This window comes from Coregonus clupeaformis, chromosome 11 (genome assembly GCF_020615455.1).
Source record: "Coregonus clupeaformis isolate EN_2021a chromosome 11, ASM2061545v1, whole genome shotgun sequence".
Taxonomy (NCBI): domain Eukaryota; kingdom Metazoa; phylum Chordata; class Actinopteri; order Salmoniformes; family Salmonidae; genus Coregonus; species Coregonus clupeaformis.
In genome coordinates, this window is record NC_059202.1 from 19,340,763 (window position 1) to 19,361,490 (window position 20,728).

Consider the following 20,728-nt stretch of genomic DNA (forward strand, 5'->3'; position numbering starts at 1 on the left):
CAAACTGCTGTTTTGGCAACTGAATACCTCATCTAATGTCATGCTTACTGTTTATGCAGGTGGTACTCATGAAAATATATGTTTTGAGTCTTCATTTCATGATCAGAGGAGTGATTTTACGATGATTAATCCCTCATCATTTGTTGCTGGTGAACCATATAAACTTTTCATCCCAAAAAATAAAAGCTTGCCATACATTTTCATACATCAGAAGTGTCTTGGAATAATTTCATTCTTCATTTCTTACACTTTGAGTGTCTCACAGGTGCTGTGGCATGGACCGAGCTTGGCTTTGGTTCTAAAACAGTTTTGAAGTATGACAATGTCTGACATAGTTCACCCTCAAATAAAAGTAGCATATCTCTTTAACTGAAACATTATTCTGACTTTTATTGGCACGCTTGAGACACTCACAAGTCTGCACCACAAGTCCCAGAACCCCTTTGAAGCCTTTGTTCACAGGAGGTGCTTAAAGTTGCACATAAATGTGGGCACAAGCTAGTTCCTGTCAGCATTTCTCTCTTTACTATGAGCTCATGTTCGAGGGAAAGTGGAACCAGGTCAGGCCTTAGACGAGTGGAGACAGACGGGGCAGACACATCATTTAGGCCAAGGATAGAAGCCAAGGATAGAATCTCCATTCTTCTGCTCCAGTCCTCGTGTATCATGTTCTACTACTCAAAGCCTCTCTTACTGGTTATCCTCATTGTGCTGCTCAACGGTAGGCCATCTTCCTCTGTCTATGTACTGTAGATGTAGCCCGCTATTATGGCAGTGACTGTGTATGTTCTGATCAAATTATCATTTATAAAACATTCCTGATCTGTAAAGTGATGAGTTCAGACTTAAACTATAAGAAAAGGAACTTTAGTAACCCAACTCTTTATCATCGAACTCACAGGTTCAATGAGTAGCACAGAGTATGTATAGTATGTTTGTCTCGGAACAACCAAGATTGTATGGGCTGTATAATTAATCCAATGTAATTAAAGATTCACCATGAATTCAAACCCACAGATGTCTCTATTCACGTTAACTGTTTTTTGTAACTTTTTGCTTGTGGAAAATGTGACAAGGTGACAATGAAAAGTTTTCGATAGTATTTCTTTGATTTGGGGTAGGCATATATACAGTGCCTTCAGAAAGTATTCACACCCCTTTACTTTTTCCACATTTTGTTGTGTTACAGCCTGAATTTAAAATTAATTAAATTGAGATGTTGTGTCACTGGCCTACACACAATACCCCATAATGTCAAAGTGGATTTATGTTTTTAGACATTTTTACAAATTAATAAAAAATTAAAAGCTGAAATGTATTGAGTCAATAAGTATTCAACCCCTTTGTTATGGCAAACCTAAATAAATTCAGGAGTAAAAATGTGCCTAACAAGTCACATAATAAGTTGCATGGACTCACTCTGTGTGCAGTAATAGTGGTAAACATTATTTTTACATGACTACCTCATCTCTGTACCCCACACATACAATTTCAGTGCCTTCCGAAAGTATTCACACACCTTGACTTTTTCCACATTTTGTTGTGTTATGAAGTGGGATTACAATTAATTTAATTGTCTTTTTGTTGTCAACGATCTACACAAAACACTCTGTAATGTCAAAGTGGAAGAAAATATCTAACTTTTTTTTAAATGAAAAACATAACACTAATATATGTTGATTAGATAAGTATTCAACCTCCTGGGTTAATAAATGTTAAAATTACCTTTGGCAGCGATTACATCTGTGAGTTTTTCTGGGTAAATCTCTAAGAGCTTTCCACACCTGTATTGTGCAACATTTCCCATTATTATTTTCAAAATTCTTCAAGCTCTGTCAAATTGGTTGTTGATCATTGCTAGACAACCATTTTCAGGTCTTGCCATATATTTTCAAGCAGATTTAAGTAAAACATTTAACTGGGCCACTCAGGAACATTCACTGTCTTCTTGGTAAGCAACTCCGGTGTAGATTTGGCCTTGTGTTTTAGGTTATTGTCCTGCTGAAAGGTGAATTAATCTCCCAGTGTCTGGTGAAAAGCAGACTGAACAAGGTTTTCCTCTAGGATTTTGCCTGTGCTTAGCTCCATTCCGTTTCCTTTTTATCCTGAAAAATTCCCCAGTTCTTAACAATTACAAGCATACCCATAACATGATGCAGCTACCACTATGCTTGAAATATGGAGAGTGGTACTCAGTAATGTGATGTATTGGATTTGCCCCAAGCATAACACTTTGTATTCAGGACAAAAATTGAATTGCTTTGCGACATGTTTTGCAGTATTACTTTAGTGCATTATTGCAAATATCCATTTGAGCATGGTGAAGTTATTCATTACACTTTGGATGGTGTATCAATATACTCAGTCACTACAAAGATACAGGCATCCTTTCTAACTCAGTTCCCAGAGAGGAAGGAAACCGCTCAGGGATTTCACCATGAGGTCAATGACGACTTTAAAACAGTTACAGAGTTTAATGGTTGTGATAGCAGAAAACTGAGGATGGATCAACAACATTGTAGTTACTCCACAATACTAACCTAATTGACAGAGTGAAAATAAGGAAGCTTTTACAGAATACAAATATTCTAAAACATGCATCCAGTTTGCAATAAGGCAATAAAGTATAACTGCAAAAAATGTGGCAAAGAAATTAACTTAACATCACTGAGTAGTACCACTCTTCATATTTTCAAGCATGGTGGTGGCTGCATCATGTTATGAGTATGCTTGTCATCGGGAGTTTTTTGGGGGTGTAAAAAGAAACGGAATGGAGCTAAGCACAGGTAAAACCTGGTTCAGTCTGCTTTCCAAACAGACACTGGGAGACAAATTCACCTTTCAGTAGGACAATAACCTAAAACACAAGGCCAAATATACACTGGAGTTGCTTACCAAGATGACATTGAATGTTCCTGAGTGGCCTAGTTACAGTTTTGACTTAAATTGACTTGAAAATCCATGGCAATACTTGGAAATGGCTGCCTAGCAATGATCAACAACCAACTCGACAGAGCTTGAAGAATTTAAAAAAGAACAATGTGCAAATATTGTACAATTCAGATGTGCAAAGGTCTTAGAGACTTATCCAGACAGACTCACAGCTGTAATTTCTGCCATAGGGGATTCTAACATGGATTGACTCAGGGGTGTGAATACTTATGTTAATTATATATTTCTGTATTTAATTTTAAATAAATGTGCCAATATTTCTAAAAGCATGTTTTCACTTTGTCATTATGGGGTATTGTGTGTAGATGGTTGAGAAAAAAAATCAATTCAATCAATTTTGAATTCAGGCTGTAACACAACAGAATGTGGAATAAGTCAAGGGGTATGAATACTTTCTGAAGCTCTCATACCTTCAACAGTGGCTTGCGAAAGTATTCACCCCCTTGACATTTTTCCTATTTTGTTGCCTTACAACCTGGATTTAAAATAGATTTTTTTGGGGGGGTTGTTTCATTTGATTTACACAACATGCCTACCACTTTGAAGATGCTAAAATATTTTTTATTGTGAAACAAACAAGAAATAAGACAAAAAATACAGAAAGCTTGAGTGTGCATAACTATTCACCCCCAAAAGTCAATACTTTGTAGAGCCATCTTTTGCAGCAATTACAGCTGCAAGTCTCTTGGGGTATGTCTCTATAAGCTTAGCACATCTAGCCACTGGGATTTTTGCCCATTCTTCAAGGCAAAACTGCTCCAGCTCCTTCAAGTTGGATGGGTTCCGCTGGTGTACAGCAATCTTTAAGTCATACCACAGATTCTCAATTGGATTGAGGTCTGGGCTTTGACTAGGCCATTCCAAGACATTTAAATGTTTCCCCTTAAACCACTCAAGTGTTGCTTTAGCAGTATGATTAGGGTCATTGTCCTGCTGGAAGGTGAATCTCCATCCCAGTCTCAAATCTCTGGAAGACTGAAACAGGTTTCCCTCAAGAATTTCCCTGTATTTAGCGCCATCCATCATTCTTTCAATTCTGACCAGTTTCCCAGTCCCTGCCAATAAAAAACATTCCCACAGCATGATGCTGCCACCACCATGCTTCACTGTGGGGATGGTGTTCTCTGGGTGATGAGAGGTGTTGGGTTTGCGCCAGACATAGCGTTTTCCTTGATGGCCAAAAAGCTCAATTTTAGTCTCATCTGACCAGAGTACCTTCTTCCATATTTTTGGGGAGTCTCCCACATGCCTTTTAGCAAACACCAAACGTGTTTGCTTATTTTTTTCTTTAAGCAATGGCTTTTTTCAGGCCACTCTTCCGTAAAGCCCAGTTCTGTGGAGTGTACGGCTTTAAATGGTCCTATGGACAGATACTCAAATCTCCGCTGTGGAGCTTTGCAGCTCCTTCAGGGTTATCTTTGGTCTCTTTGTTGCCTGTCTGATTAATGACTTCTGAATGTAATTGGTTGCACCAGATCTTATTTAGGGGCTTCATAGCAAAGGGGGTGAATACATGTGCCCGCACCACTTTTCCGTTATTTATTTTGTAGAATGTTTTGGAACAAGTTATTTTTTCCATTTAACTTCACCAATTTGGGCTATTTTGTGTATGTCCATTACAGGAAATCCAAATAAAAATCCATTTAAATTACAGGTTGTAATGCAACAAAATAGGAAAAACGCCAAGGGGGATGAGTACTTTTGCAAGGCACTGTAAAAGGCATTCCATTTCCTTTCATATTTTTTTTCCACTTTGGTCCTAAAATCTTATTGTATTGCTTTGTTTAATTCTTCAAATCCCTGTGAATACATTTTTGTCCAAGGAATATTTGTTTGTGGATCATATCTCTAGTCAATGAAAGCTGGTAACTGGGTTCCTGGGAAAAGACACATATACAGAAAATATACACAATACTGTATGCACAGTGATGAAGTATGTTTCTTATATGTTATATTGTACTTCTCTTTTCCTACTAGCACTGACTTTGCTGATAACTTATTTATCGAGAAAAAATGTACTTACTACGACTGTGATATGTAGTTGTCTCACTTGGCTATCTTAACATGAATGCACTAACTGTAAGTTGCTCTGGATAAGAGTGTCTGCTAAATGACTAGAACAAACATAGTTTTATATATTAAAATTAACCATTCAGCTTGATGTTAAAGGCCCATAACAATATGAATCTACAATATGTGTATGTTATGCTATCAGGTGGAGGTAGATGTCACAGGTCAAAAAACAAACGTCTTGTGTACCTAAATCATCAGGTCATGTCCTAACTTGTTGACTTCCTCTCTCTTTTCCAGGACATAGCTGGGCAAAGGAAGTGGTAGGAATCATTGGTAATGGGATCACCATCGACTTCTCATTTCATAACATGTCCAAACCATCTGCTTATTCAATTGGTCTTTACAAAGATTCTAAAAAGATCAGTGAGTGTAATCATAGTGTGCACAACTGTTGCTCACAAAGCCAAAGCTGCATCTTTGAGAATAAAAAGGCCTCTTTCTGCATCCGAAATCTGACATCAGTTGACAACGGAACGTATTGGATCACGTTGTTCCAAACCAATAGAGATCCTCCCATGCTAAAAAGCAATAAGGTGTCGCTTATCCTTCAATCGGATGGTAACACCACAGGTAGGCTATAAGATTGCTCTCTTCACAGTATAATGTCTCAAACTATTCTAAGTCAACGTCAAGCACAAGGGTTTCCATGATATGTCACATTATGTTTTTTATTTATCTTAAATGTCCCTCCAGCCTGTATTGAACCCAGCTAAGTGTACAACCTTGTTTACAAGTACTATCTGTTAAAAATGCAAAACCAACCCAAGCAACCGTTTTAAATGAGATAACTAATGACCTTTAAAGCTTTTGGTCAAGATTGTTGACCTTGAAGATTGATGTTCTGGACAACATGTTCTGGACCCTACTCTGCTTTACCGTGATTTACTGTCGCATCTAAGAGGCCATTTTCTATTCCAGAATCTCCATCATGCACCCCTATTGCCGCAGAAGACGAAACCCATGCTTTCCCGAGTGGTAGTGGGAGGACTGTTCCTGTCCTGATCATCTTTGCTGTTTTGGGGGTACCCATCATAGCTCTGTTAATGGGACTGCTTGGTTGGTTCTGCTGGACCCACAACAGGAGCCCAGGTATTGAAGGGTCCTATCATTATCCCTAGCCATAGTATCTATTGTAGTTCTAATTCCAGATAGATTAAGGCCTTCGTCCTTGTCCATCGACTGCTTTCTTTCTGTACTTAAGTCGACACCTGGACCAAAGATCCATCTTTATTATCTGAAACATAGCGTTACAGTCTTAATCAGTCAAATAATTTCGCTTGATCAAACTGATGAATGGAGTAATTCTTAAGGGAGCGGAAATCAATTGCGTTTTTTTTTTATAAGCATCAGTAGTTAGGTTTCCATCCAATTGGTGATAGATTTTCATGCAAATATTCTAAAATCCGCATAAAAACAGTTTGCGCATTTTCCCATCAGAGATGTGTTTCCATCAAATTGACTTGTTGCGGATAAAAGGCTGTGCATAATCTAATTAACCAAAAGTAAAATTCTCTCGTGGAAGTTTGTCATTTCCTGTTTTACTTCTGGGGGAAATGCTGTTAACAATTGTGATTACCTTTGTGCAAAGGAAGGATCCATAAGTTTAAACTAGAGATATCTGTTTTTTTGCATGGACTGCATCTCAATTCACCACATCCGCCAATGTCGGCCTTCCGCATCTGCAGTGGAAGGTGACCGAGCTACAGTGGTGTTTGTCAGACCATGAGACATCCACAAAAATCTGTCTTCTCACAAAAACATCTGAGCTACAAACTAATTTGACCACACTGTGGAAAGGAGAGACTCTCACGAACACGATGGCATTCTCCGTTTTGCTCTACGACCCCCACAAGTTTCATGGGACTCGTCTGAAGGTAACCCATACAAATGAATGGAAGTATGGAGATAGTTTTGTGCCAACAAAAACAAGGGGTTAAATATGTGTCCAAAAAAATTAACTATTTCCTTGCCTTTCTTATATCTCCTAGATAAAGGACAGACACTTCAAAACCTTATTCCTTATTATAGATTTTTTGACTGTCTTTTTTGCCATTTATGAATGTGTTATTCAATGCGTTTCCATGGGCTATAGTAGTAAAGCCCAAATTCTATATTGTATCCAAAAAAAATTATAATTTTATACCTAAAGGAGTACTAAAATACTAAATCAAATAGCTAAATGATCCATGGTATAACCATCTTAAAACAATTCCATAGAACCCCCCTAGACTTTTAGAGGTTCTAATAAACTGCATGCTTTCCCGAGTGGTAGTGGGAGAACCACACAACATATCATCGTGTGACTCCAAGGTTACTTCAATATGATGGTTATTATATCAACATTTGTGCATAAAGGCATTTCCACCACCATTTCTTGCATTGTTAATTTTACAGACACAAAAAATATCCCGCCTTTTGTAGCGTATTTTGTTGACATTTGGAAAGTTTACAGACAAATTTGCAGTTTCCATCAGGCCTGTCATTTTTTTATCAGACATGTACTTTATTTTCATAAAAACGTTGGATGGAAACCTTGTTAGTGAGGTGAAATACACCTCTCCGAATGAGCCACTGTCGCAGTTTCACATGCATGACTCACGCACTTTGATATGAGCCTCCCTTAACCAGAGGAAATAACCACCTACACAGAGAATACAGATTAGCACGGAGACAGGGAGAAAAATTGCAAACTGTTTGTTTTCACAAACGCTGTCTCAAAGTCTCGTTTGCTTTTCCCCTGACCCACTTCAAAACAGAAGCATCATGTTTCTCTGATGTGTTTTTCTGGTGTGTGTCCCCCCCCATGTCATGTTCTGTACGTCTTCAACAAATGCCTTCTCAAGCATCGCTATGTACAGTGAGGGGAAAAAGTGTTTGATCCCCTGCTGATTTTGTACGTTTGCCCACTGACAAAGAAATGATCAGTCTATAATTTTAATGGTAGGTTTATTTGAACAGTGAGAGACAGAATAACAACAAAAAAATCCAGAGAAATGCATGTCACAAATTTAAAAAAATGTTATAAATTGATTTGCATTTTAATGAGGGAAATAAGTATTTGACCTCCCCTCAATCAGAAAGATTTCTGGCTCCCAGGTGTCTTTTATACAGGTAACGAGCTGAGATTAGGAGCACACTCTTAAAAGGAGTGCTCCTAATCTCAGTTTGTTACCTGTATAAAAGACACCTGTCCACAGAAGCAATCAATCAATCAGATTCCAAACTCTCCACCATGGCCAAGACCAAAGAGCTCTCCAAGGATGTCAGGGACAAGATTGTAGACCTACACAAGGCTGGAATGGGCTACAAGTCCATCGCCAAGCAGCTTGGTGAGAAGGTGACAACAGTTGGTGCGATTATTCGCAAATGGAAGAAACACAAAATAACTGTCAATCTCCCTCGGCCTGGGGCTCCATGCAAGATCTCACCTCGTGGAGTTGCAATGATCGGTGAGGAATCAGCCCAGAAGTACATGGGAGGATCTTGTCAATGATCTCAAGGCAGCTGGGACCATAGTCACCAAGAAAACAATTGGTAACACACTACGCCGTGAAGGACTGAAATCCTGCAGCGCCCGCAAGGTCCCCCTGCTCAAGAAAGCACATATACATGCCCGTCTGAAGTTTGCCAATGAACATCTGAATGATTCAGAGGAGAACTGGGTGAAAGTGTTGTGGTCAGATGACACCAAAATGGAGCTCTTTGGCATCAACTCAACTCGCCGTGTTTGGAGGAGGAGGAATGCTGCCTATGACCCCAAGAACACCATCCCCACCGTCAAACATGGAGGTGGAAACATTATGCTTTGGGGGTGTTTTTCTGCTAAGGGGACAGGACAACTTCATCGCATCAAAGGGACGATGGACAGGGCTATGTACCATCAAATCTTGGGTGAGAACCTCCTTCCCTCAGCCAGGGCATTGAAAATGGGTCGTGGATGGGTATTCCAGCATGACAATGACCCAAAACACACGGCCAAGGCAACAAAGGAGTGGCTCAAGAAGAAGCACATTAAGGTCCTGGAGTGGCCTAGCCAGTCTCCAGACCTAAATCCCATAGAAAATCTGTGGTGGGAGCTGAAGGTTCGAGTTGCCAAACGTCAGGCTCGAAACCTTAATGACTTGGAGAAGATCTGCAAAGAGAAATGGGACAAAATCCCTCCTGAGATGTGTGCAAACCTGGTGGCCAACTACAAGAAACATCTGACCTCTGTGATTGCCAACAAGGGTTTTGCCACCAAGTACTAAGTCATGTTTTGCAGAGGGGTCAAATACTTATTCCCTCATTAAAATGCAAATTAATTTATAACATTTTTGACATGCGTTTTTCTGGATTTTTTTGTTGTTATTCTGTCTCTCACTGTTCAAATAAACCTACCATTAAAATTATAGACTGATCATGTCTTTGTCAGTAGGCAAACGTACAAAATCAGCAGGGGATCAAATACTTTTTTCCCCTCACTGTACCAGTAGAAAAGTCTTTCCATCCAGCGACCTCCTCTGACTGAGTAAAGTGATTGATTGCAGATACCACACCACTGCAAATATGATCTGGATTACTAACATACTTGGAGATGAATAGACTAACTTTTCCCAACTTCAACTCTTCACACTGTAGGCCATGATGTTATATAATCTTCACACTGTAGGCCATGATGTTATATAATCTTCACACTGTAGGCCATGATGTTATATAATCTTCACACTGTAGGCCATGATGTTATATAATCTTCACACTGTAGGCCATGATGTTATATAATCTTCACACTGTAGGCCATGATGTTATATAATCTTGCATATATTATACAAACTTTATACTCTAGAATAGTCTTGATCTGGGTTACTTGCAGTTCCTGAATGGAAAGTTCAAGATACAGTTGAAGTCGGAAGTTTACATCCAATTAGGTTGGAGTCATTAAAACTCATTTTTCAACCACTCCACAAATGTATTGTTAACAAACTATAGTTTTGCCAAGTCGGTTAGGACATCTACTTTGTGCATGACACAAGTAATTTTTCCAACAATTGTTTACAGACAGATTATTTCACTTATAATTCACTGTATCACAATTCCAGTGGGTCAGAAGTTTACATACACTAAGTTGACTGTGCCTTTATACTGCTTGGAAAGTTCCAGAAAATTATATCATGGCTTTAGAAGCTTCTGATAGGCTAATTGACATAATTTGAGTCAATTGGAGGTGTACCTGTGGATGTATTTCAAGGCCTACCTTCAAACTCAGTGCCTCTTTGCTTGACATCATGGGAAAATCCCAAAAAATCAGCCAAGACCTCAGAAATAAAATTGTAGACCTCCACAAGTCTGGTTCATCCTTGGGAGTAATTTCCAAACGCCTGAAGGTACCACGTTCACCTGTACAAACAATAGTACACAAGTATAAACACCATGGGACCACGCAGCCGTCATACCGCTCAGGAAGGAGACACATTCTGTCTCCTAGAGATGAACGTACTTTGGTGCGAAAGGTGCAAATCAATCCCAGAACAACAGCAAAGGACCTTGTGAAGATGCTGGAGGAAACAGGTACAAAAGTATCTATATCCACAGCAAAACAAGTACTATATCGACATAACCTGAAAGGCCTCTCAGCAAGGAAGAAGCCCCTTCTCCAAAACCGCCATAAAAAAGCCAGACTACGGTTTGCAAATGGGGACAAAGATCGTACTTTTTGGAGAAATGTCCTCTGGTCTGATGAAACAAAAATAGAACTGTTTGGCCATAATGACCATCGTTATGTTTGGAGGAAAAAGGTGTGCTTGCAAGCCGAAGAACACCATCCCAACCGTGAAACACGGGGGTGGCAGCATTATGCTGTGGGGGTGCTTTGCAGCAGGAGCGAATGGTGCACTTCACGAAATAGATGGCATCATGAGGAAGGAACATTCTGTGGATATATTGAATTAACATCTCAAGACATCAGTCAGGAAGTTAAATCTTGGTCGCAATTGGTCTTCCAAATGGACAATGACCCCAAGCATACTTCCAAAGTTGTGGCAAAATGGCTTAAGGACAACAAAGTCAAGGTATTGGAGTGGCCATCACCAAGCCCTGACCTCAATCCTATAGAACATTTGTGGGCAGAACTGAAAAAGCGTGTGCGAGCAAGGAGGCCTACAAACCTGACTCAGTTACACCAGCTCTGTCAGGAGGAATGGGCCAAAATTCACCCAACTTATTGTGGGAAGCTTGTGGAAGGCTACCCGAAACGTTTGACCCAAGTTAAATAATTTAAAGGCAATGCTACCAAATACTAATTGAGTGTATGTAAACTTCTGACCCACTGGGAATGTGATGAAAGAAATAAAAGCTGAAATAAATCATTCTCTCTACTATTATTCTGACATTTCACATTCTTAAAATAAAGTGGTGATCCTAACTGACCTAAGTCAGGGAATTTTTACTAGGATGAAATGACAGGAATTGTGAAAAACAGAGTTGAAATGTATTTGGCTAAGGTGTATGTAATCTTCCAACTTCAACTGTAAGTGACAAAATGCAGGATAATTTGTCTATGATTGACGCTCAGTAATATATTTATCTTATGTACAGAATGGGACCAGCAAGAGGACGTCAAGGCCAAGCAACAGGTAAGATCACGCTCTAGTGGTGTCTCTCAGAATCCCATTATTTGGTTTGTTAGACTTTTGACACATTTGCTTAGCCACAACCATAAGACAAATTCCTAATACAAAGTTTTAAAAAAACTTTTAACAAACCAAACCAAACCAAACCGGGGCAGCAGGTAGCTTAGTGGTTAAGAGCGTTGTGCCAGTAACCGAAAGGTCGCTGGTTCTAATCCCCGAGCCGACTAGGTGAAAAATCTGTCGATATGCCCTTGAGCAAGGCACTTAACCCTAATTGCTCCTGTAAGTCACTCTGGATAAGAGTGTCTACTAAAATGTATTTTTACAGATTTATTTGATCAAATCCAATAAACTGCAAAGGTTCTGTTTTTTTGTGTGTTTTTTTACGCATACTGTATACATTCGCAGGGGTCAGGAGAGGCGTCCACCTCCATGTCTGTGTATGCTGTGGAGTACGGCGTGCTGGACTTTAATAGTAGACCCAGTGGAGGAGAGGGGAACAGGCATGGGAGGGAGAGGGAGGGAGGAGTGGTGAGGCCTGCAGAGACAGTGGAATATGCCGCTATCACCTTTCCCCCACAACAAAGGGTGTCAGATGGGAGACAGTGAGTCAACTGAAACGCTATACGATACAAACGGTGTGGCACAATTTGAACTGGATGCCATCAAGATTCTGAACAGGTCCTGGGAGAATGATGCTGAAACCGGTTGATGTGTCACTCTGAGGTGATAGATACCGTAAGAATGGAAATACTGAAGGCGTTAAATCACATAGTCCCGTCCCGTATTAATAAAATATAACCTCCCTGTGTGTCTGTGCTGTGACTGTACCCTACTGGAAATACAAAAAAAAACATGTTGTAGATACAATAATTACACAATAACACATTTGACTGTAACACAAATTGAATTTTAACATGTTTTTTATTTTTATTTTTTCTTATAAAGTCATGGAACATTAATTGTGTGTAAAATTTCCAGTAGGGTTTGCACAGATAAATGCACCCTTTATAGTTTTTTTTCACTGAGTGTCATGTTGTTTATTTACTCTGACACTATTTACGATTACCAGAAGTATCTGGGGAGATTTTACAAAGTTCTCATTAAACGCAGTCTACTTGACTGATGTTTTTTTTGAATCCCTCAATGGTTTGAAATTCACAATGATTGAGATACAGGACCGGTCAAAAGTTTTAGAACACCTACTCATTCAAGGGTTTTTCTTTATTTGTACTATTTTCTACATTGTAGAATAACAGTGAAGACATCAAAACTATGAAATAACACATATGGAGTCATGTAGTAACCAAAAAAGTGTTAAACAAATTAAAACATATTTTACATATTTGAGATTCTTCAAAGTAGTAAAATAAAGGAAAACCCTTGAATGAGTGGGTGTGTCCAAACTTTTGACTGGTACTGTACATGTATGCTGGGAAATTCAAGTTTTAAGAAATTCTTCGCATTAATAAATAGGTGACCATTTCGCACGGATTACATTCTGATCTGATTGTGCTCTTTCACAGATGTTGTTTTTTAGACTTTCAATGGTTACTATTGTAACAATTTTCTAGACAAATGCAGTGCATCAAGTGCTGTAATCTTGACACGATCAGTTTAGCTGACGCTTCGAAGCATGGAGGATTTGGAGGATTTTCATTTGATTGTATCACTGGCAATAGGCAGTTTTTGTGCAGATAAAACTGTGAGTTGAATGTTCAAATAAAGTATTTTAATAGCACTAAACACAAATCGCATTTCGTAAATCTTTGTTCATCTCATGATTTTAACCCACTTAACCCCAACATTTCTCAAAGTTTTCACCATCATTGTGAAGCTTATTAGTTATTTTGTTGCTTTGACAAAGTCATTTCTGAAGATTTTTATTTATTTCATGTGATTAGTGATTCATTTATGTCCGTCCCTCATTTTAAGGTCAACCCTGTTACGTGAACTGAACTCTCGTTTTATTATGGTGAAACTATTTATTTTTTCTTTTTAAATCTAAAGAAACAAACATCTAATAGTCAAATCATAGTGTAAAAGCAGGTGAGCTGGTTCTACTCTTTTTGGCCATTTTCTGGTGTTTTGTGGTGGAAAACTGAGCTTGTCTACCCATAGATAGACAGGCTAGAATTGTTTTAACAATTTCAATGTTTTTGTGAAGCTTGCATTCAATTGCCACTCCTTCATAGCAAATTCTCCAGTGTTAAATCAACACTGAGAGTTTTACATTTAACACTGTTCCAGTGTCTATACGGGTCCACACTTTTCAGTGTTACATTAACACACTGCTTAGCCTTATTTGCATATTTCCCAGAGTGCCTTTCAAAGAATTGTAGTTACCACCCATGACTGTATTTGCTAGTGACAAATACTTGGTTGTTGCATTCATTTGATTGCAGGCATGTGGCCTTCACCAAGTGAGAACCTAAGTGAAAATATTGTAATTTAATGATTTAAGAGAATATGCATTTCATAAGTCTTATTTTGAGGGCCTAGTTTCACCCTAAAACAGTGTCCTGCAAGTCACATTATGCTGGCTTGCAAAGTGATGTACAGTATAATTCATATTGGAATCTAGCCAGAGTGGGGATATCCAACATTTGGATTTTTTATTCACCTGCAACCTGCATTCAGAATGCCAGGATTGGGAAGACTAAGATATGAGACTGCATTAAACATCTACACTGGAACAACCATTTTAGTAACAGGTGCAATAAATCCAAGTAACAGTAGTTTACAACATCAACAATGGGTGTCACGATCGTTGGTTAGAGAGGACCAAGGCGCAGCGTGTTGAGCGAACATACTTTAATAGTAAAGTGTAAACACGAATACAAAACAATAAACGATACGTAACGTCCTCAGACAATGACTGACAAGGAACAAAAACCCACAAACACAAGGTGAAAACAGACATTATAAATATGGCTCCCAATCAGAGACAACGAGCCAAACAGCTGACACTCGTTACCTCTGATTGGGAGTCACTCATCCAAACAAAGAAATACAACCACATAGAACAACCCAACCAAACAGAACACAACGAAACGAACACACCCTGGCTCAACATACAAAGTCCCGGAGCCAGAGCGTGACAATGGGGTTCTTTTACACCACTGAGTGTTAATCTAACACGTACAGAGTTAATTTAACTCTTGAATCAACACTATAAATGTTACACTGAAAAATCTACTCTAGGTAACACTGGCCAATTTGCTGTGCTGTTGCACACAACAATCTTCCATTCTCCCTGTACAAAGGGAATTGATGGCTGATTTGAAGATGAAATCGTCAACCCTGTAACTCGTCCGGAACAGCTTATACTCTCATGCATGTTTCGGTGTTACTTGCCTCGAAGCGAGCATAGAAGTAATTTAGCTCGTCTGGTAGGCTCGTGTCACTGGGCAGCTCGCGGCTGTGCTTCCCTTTGTAGTCTGTAATAGTTTTCAAGCCCTGCCACATCCGACGATCGTCGGAGCCGGTGTAGTACGATTCGATCTTAGTCCTATATTGATGCTTTGTGTAACGATCCCGGCAGTCTGAGTCGGGTCCTGTCTGTGGACTAGTTTTTATGTTCGTGATCTCCTGTTTCCCGAGGGTTCTGGAACGCTCCGGGGAGCTCTCTTGATTTCCGCACCTGCATCCCATCAGCAATCTGCACACCTGGTCCTGATCATCACCCTTCTTAGGCTCTGGCCTAACATCCATTCCCTGCCGGATCGTTAGCCATGAACAGTATGTTTGTCAGTGTATCAGCCTTGGAGTGTCTAGCGTTAGTTTTGTTGTTTTGCACCTTGTTGGCTTGCCGTGTACTTACCTCCGTTTTGTTTCTATCTGCAGTCAATCTCCCCGGAACCTTCACCCAACCCCTGCCTGGTTGTCGGCGGCTGCCGAGCCATTCTTGGATCTACCACTGCACCTCCACCTACTCATCCCCGCCGTCCGCTCTGTCCCCTGGATTATTCTACATCGTTTTTGGAATCTGTTAAATAAATACTCACCTTCGTTTCAACTCACCTTGTCCTGGTCTGCTTCTGGGTTCTGGCTTAGTAAACCGTGACAGAACGATCCGGCCAGTAATGAACCCAGCGGACCTGGACTCTGTTCGCCATGCCATTACCCATCAGGAGAAGATGTTGGGCCATCATAGCACGGAGCTACAGGAGATCGCGTTGGCAGTTCGGAACCTTTCTACCGGCCTGACGGAGGTCCAGAACCAGCGCAAGTTTCCGGTGGAGGATCCACTACCGGTTTCACCCATCTCGCCTGCCGCGTCTGGAGCTGTGTCCTGCCGTGAGCCCAAGGTTCCGACGCCGGATAAATATGAGGGGAGCTGGGAAGATGCCGTTCTTTCCTTATGCAGTGTGGGTTAGTGTTCGATCTACAGCCCTACTCTTATGCCACAGACAAGGCTAGGATAGCCTTTGTGATTGAGTTGCTGCGTGGTCGAGCGCTGGAGTGGGCTTCAGCCGTTTGGGAACGACAAGACCCCTGCATGGCTTCATACCAGGGGTTCACGGCCGAGATGAGGAAGCTCTTCGACCATTCCGTCCGAGGGGGGGACGCAGCTAGGCGCCTGTTTTCGCTTCACCAAGGAACTCGCAGCGTGGCCGACTTCGTGATCGAGTTCAAGACGTTGGCTGTGGAGAGTGGGTGGAATGAGGAGTCTCTGCAAGCGGCCTTTTACCAGGGTCTGTCGGAGCAGCTCAAGGATGAGTTGATCTCCTATCCGGAGCCTAGTGACCTGGACAGCTTGGTAGCCTTGTCTATTCGGGTGGATAATCGAGTCCGAGAGCCGAAGGAGGGAGAAGCAATGGGGTCCGTCCAATCGATCAGCTTCTCAGTTCCCAGTCGGGTCGGGTGGTGGACCAGAACACGTCGATCATTCTCCACCACAAAGGATTAGTGGAGAGGTCCTCTCTCCCGATTCTGAACCCATGCAAGTGGGGCGGCACGGGTTAACCAAGGAGGAGCGTCAACATAGACGTAAGACCAACTGCTGCCTCTACTGTGGTAGCTCGGGACATTACATCTCCACTTGTTCCCGGCGGTCGTCAAACTGCCCGGCTCGCTAAAGTTGGGAGGACTTTTAGCGAGCCAGTTTCAACCTCTCAGTACCTCTGTCAGACCCCGTTTCCCGGCTACCCTTGTGAACAGGAATCAGAGCTTAGCGATTAACGCTTTTATCGATTCAGGTGCCGATGGAAGCTTTCTTGATGCCGAGTTGGTGGAACAGCTGGGGCTTTCCAAGGAGCAATTGCCGGAAGCCATTGAAGCGACCACTCTGAACGGCAGTAGTCTGGCACGTATCACGATGAGGACTGAACCGGTTAAGATGCTGTTGTCGGGGAATCATTCGGAGATGATTTCATTCTTCATTCTGCCGTCTTCCCATGTTCCTCTGGTCCTTGGATACCCCTGGCTGAAGGAACACAATCCCACGTTCGATTGGGTGACGGGCAAGGTAACGAGTTGGAGCCTTGATTGTCATGCTAACTGTCTCAAGACTGCCTGTCCCCATTCGGTTCCCAGTCAGGTGATTGAGGCTAAACCCCCAGATTTGTCCCTGGTTCCCGAGACATATCACGATTTGGGGGAAGTGTTCAGTAAGCAGAAGGCTCTGTCACTCCCTCCCCACCGACCATATGATTGTGCCATCAACCTGTTCCCTGGAGCTGTCTACCCCAAGGGAAGGTTATACAGTATCTCCCGCCCTGAACGTGAGGCTTTGGAGACCTACATCAAGGAGTCCCTAGCTGCTGGTCTCGTTCGTCCCTCGTCATCACCCCTGGGGGCAGGATTCTTCTTTGTGGGTAAGAAGGATGGCTCTCTTCGACCGTGTATTGATTATCGGGGGTTGAATGACATCACGGTCAAGAACAAGTATCCCCTGCCCTTGATGAGTTCTGCCTTCGACTCCTTACAGGGTGCTACGGTGTTCACCAAGCTAGACCTACGCAATGCGTATCACATGGTCCGGATCAGAGAGGGAGACGAGTGGTTGACGGGTTTCAATACACCGATGGGTCACCGAGTATCAGGTGATGCCGTTTGGACTGACCAATGCTCCAGCGGTATTCCAGAGTATGGTGAACGACGTCCTGAGAGATATGATCGGTCTCTTTGTGTTTGTTTACCTGGATGACATTCTGATCTTCTCGAAGGAACCTTCCGACCACGTCCAGCATGTCCGGCAGGTTCTGCAGCGATTGTTGGAGAATCGCCTGTTCGTGAAGGCCGAGAAGTGCGAGTTTCACGCCCACACGACATCCTTTCTCGGGTACATCATCTCCAGGGGAGAGATTAGGATGGACCAGGAGAAGGTTAGAGCGGTTCTGGAATGGGCCCAGCCCGGTACGAGATTGCAGCTCCAGAGATTTTTGGGGTTTGCGAATTTCTACCGCAGATTCATCCGGGATTACAGCCGTGTGGCCGCTCCGTTAACGGCCTTGACTTCCAGTATCAGGAGCTTCAAGTGGAATCCGGAGGCGGATCGAGCGTTTCTGGATTTGAAGAGGCGATTCACCAACGCACCGATTCTCTCTCAACCGGACACGGCCCGTCAGTTCGTCGTTGAAGTGGACGCGTCCGATGTGGGAGTTGGCGCCATCCTGTCGCAGCGATGCTCCACGGACAGTAAACTCCATCCCTGCGCCTACTACTCTCGTCGCCTTTCGCCTGCGGAGAGGAATTACGATGTGGGTAACCGGGAGCTTCTCGCGGTGAAACTTGCCTTGGAGGAGTGGCGCCACTGGTTGGAGGGGGCGGAGCAGCCGTTTATTGTCTGGACTGACCACAAGAATCTTGCTTACGTGCAATCGGCTAGACGTCTCAACTCCCGTCAGGCCAGGTGGTCGTTGTTTTTCGGACGATTCAATTTTTCCCTGACGTTCCGACCTGGATCTAAGAACGGCAAGGCGGACGCCTTGTCTCGGATGTTCTCCAAGACGGAGGAGAGTGGGTCCAAGACCGAGACAATTCTTCCCCGGAACTGCGTCGTGGGAGCTGTTAGGTGGAAGATTGAGGAGGAGGTGATGGCGGCTCTTCGGACGCAGCCCGGTCCCGGTAACGGTCCACCCGGTCGGTTGTTTGTGCCTGAGTTGGTTCGTCCTGCGGTCCTCAAATGGTCCCACGCCAGCAAGATGGCTTGTCACCCTGGCGTGGCTCGGACGATGGCGTTTCTTCGCAGACGTTTTTGGTGGCCTGCCATGGCCGAGATACTCGGGGTTATGTTGCTGCCTGTCCAGTGTGTGCGCAGAATAAGAGTACCAATCGGCCCAGCTCTGGACTACTTCACCCCCTTCCTATTCCCCGGCGACCATGGTCGCATCTGGCCCTGGACTTTGTCACTGGGTTGCCCGCTTCTGAGGGGAACACGGTCGTTCTGACTATCGTGGACAGATTCAGCAAGTTCGCCCACTTTGTGCCAATTGCCAAGCTTCCCTCTGCCTCGGAGACGTCCGAGATCCTGGTTAGGGAGGTTTTCAGGGTCCACGGGTTGCCCAGTGATATCGTTTCCGACCGTGGCCCTCAGTTTACCTCTGCTGTCTGGAAGTCCTTCTGTTTGGCCATTGGAGCTACAGTCAGTCTCACATCTGGTTTTCACCCCCAATCTAATGGTCAGGCGGAGAGAGCCAACCAGAAGATGGAATCCACGCTACGCTGCCTGGCCTCTTCCAACCCCACCTCCTGGGTCTCTCAGTTGCCTTGGGTTGAGTATGCCCACAATACTCTCCCTACATCTGCCACTGGGATGTCTCCCTTCCAGTGCCTGTATGGCTACCAACCTCCCTTGTTCCCTTCTCAGGAGAAGGAGCTCTCAGTGCCTTCTGTTCAGGCCCATATTCGTCGTTGCCACCGGACCTGGCATCGGGCCAGAAGGGCACTCCTTAGAGTTTCGGACCGGTATCAGCTCCAGGCGAATCGTCGCCGGATCCCCGCTCCCACCTACACCATCGGAGATAGGGTCTGGTTGGCCACACGGGATCTTCCTTTACGGACTGAGTCTAGGAAGTTGTTACCGAAGTTCATTGGTCCGTTTGTGGTGGAGAAGGTGATCAATCCGGTGGCAGTTCGACTCAAACTCCCGAGGACGCTCAGAGTCCATCCCACCTTTCATGTCTCCTGCCTCAAGCCTGTTTTCCTCAGTCCTCTGTTGCCTCCTCCGCCTCCTCCTCCTCCTCCTCGGATGATCGGAGGTGGTCCTGCCTACACGGTGCGTCGCATCATGGATTCCAGACGGCGGGGCCGGGGTTTCCAGTATCTCGTGGACTGGGAGGGGTATGGTCCTGAGGAGAGGAGTTGGATTCCGCGGCGACAGGTCCTAGATGCTGACCTCATCAGTGACTTCTACCGCCTCCATCCTGGCGCTCCGGGAGTCCGCCCGGTGGCGTTCGTCGGAGGGGGGTACTGTAACGATCCCGGCAGTCTGAGTCGGGTCCTGTCTGTGGACTAGTTTTTATGTTCGTGATCTCCTGTTTCCCGAGGGTTCTGGAACGCTCCGGGGAGCTCTCTTGATTTCCGCACCTGCATCCCATCAGCAATCTGCACACCTGGTCCTGATCATCACCCTTCTTAGGCTCTGGCCTAACATCCATTCCCTGCCGGATCGTTAGCCATGAACAGTATGTTTGTCAGTGTATCAGCCTTGGAGTGTCTAGCGTTAGTTTTGTTGTTTTGCACCTTGTTGGCTTGCCGTGTACTTACCTCCGTTTTGTTTCTATCTGCAGTCAATCTCCCGGAACCTTCACCCAACCCCTGCCTGGTTGTCGGCGGCTGCCGAGCCATTCTTGGATCTACCACTGCACCTCCACCTACTCATCCCCGCCGTCCGCTCTGTCCCCTGGATTATTCTACATCGTTTTTGGAATCTGTTAAATAAATACTCACCTTCGTTTCAACTCACCTTGTCCTGGTCTGCTTCTGGGTTCTGGCTTAGTAAACCGTGACACTTTGTCTGTTTGATGGTTCGTCAGAGGGCATAGCGAGATTTCTTATAAGCGTCCGAGTTAGAGTCCCGCTCCTTGAAAGCGGCAGCTCTACCCTTTAGCTCAGTGCGGATGTTGCCTGTAATCCATGGCTTCTGGTTTGTG

General features: G+C 43.3%; 1 protein-coding gene across 1 annotated transcript; it reads left to right on the forward strand.

Annotated features, from left to right (window-relative positions):
* The first annotated feature begins 537 nt into the window (after positions 1-537).
* Positions 538-12,867, forward strand: LOC121577243. The gene is made up of 5 exons (XM_041891004.2): positions 538-721; positions 5,263-5,595; positions 5,944-6,114; positions 11,596-11,633; positions 12,039-12,867. Exons 1-5 carry the CDS (start codon positions 667-669, stop codon positions 12,237-12,239), a joined length of 798 nt encoding a protein of 265 aa, XP_041746938.1. The 5' UTR covers positions 538-666; the 3' UTR covers positions 12,240-12,867.
* The last annotated feature ends 7,861 nt before the right edge of the window (positions 12,868-20,728 follow it).

What these genes read in the sequence shown, in the direction of transcription:
- LOC121577243 (XM_041891004.2), top strand. Translation starts at nt 667, where the DNA reads ATGTTCTACTACTCAAAGCCTCTCTTACTGGTTATCCTCATTGTGCTG. An exon ending in ATCGGATGGTAACACCACAG is followed by an intron (nt 5,596 to 5,943) that starts GTAGGCTATAAG and finishes TTTCTATTCCAG; the next exon opens with AATCTCCATCATGCACCCCT. An exon ending in ACGTCAAGGCCAAGCAACAG is followed by an intron (nt 11,634 to 12,038) that starts GTAAGATCACGC and finishes ATACATTCGCAG; the next exon opens with GGGTCAGGAGAGGCGTCCAC.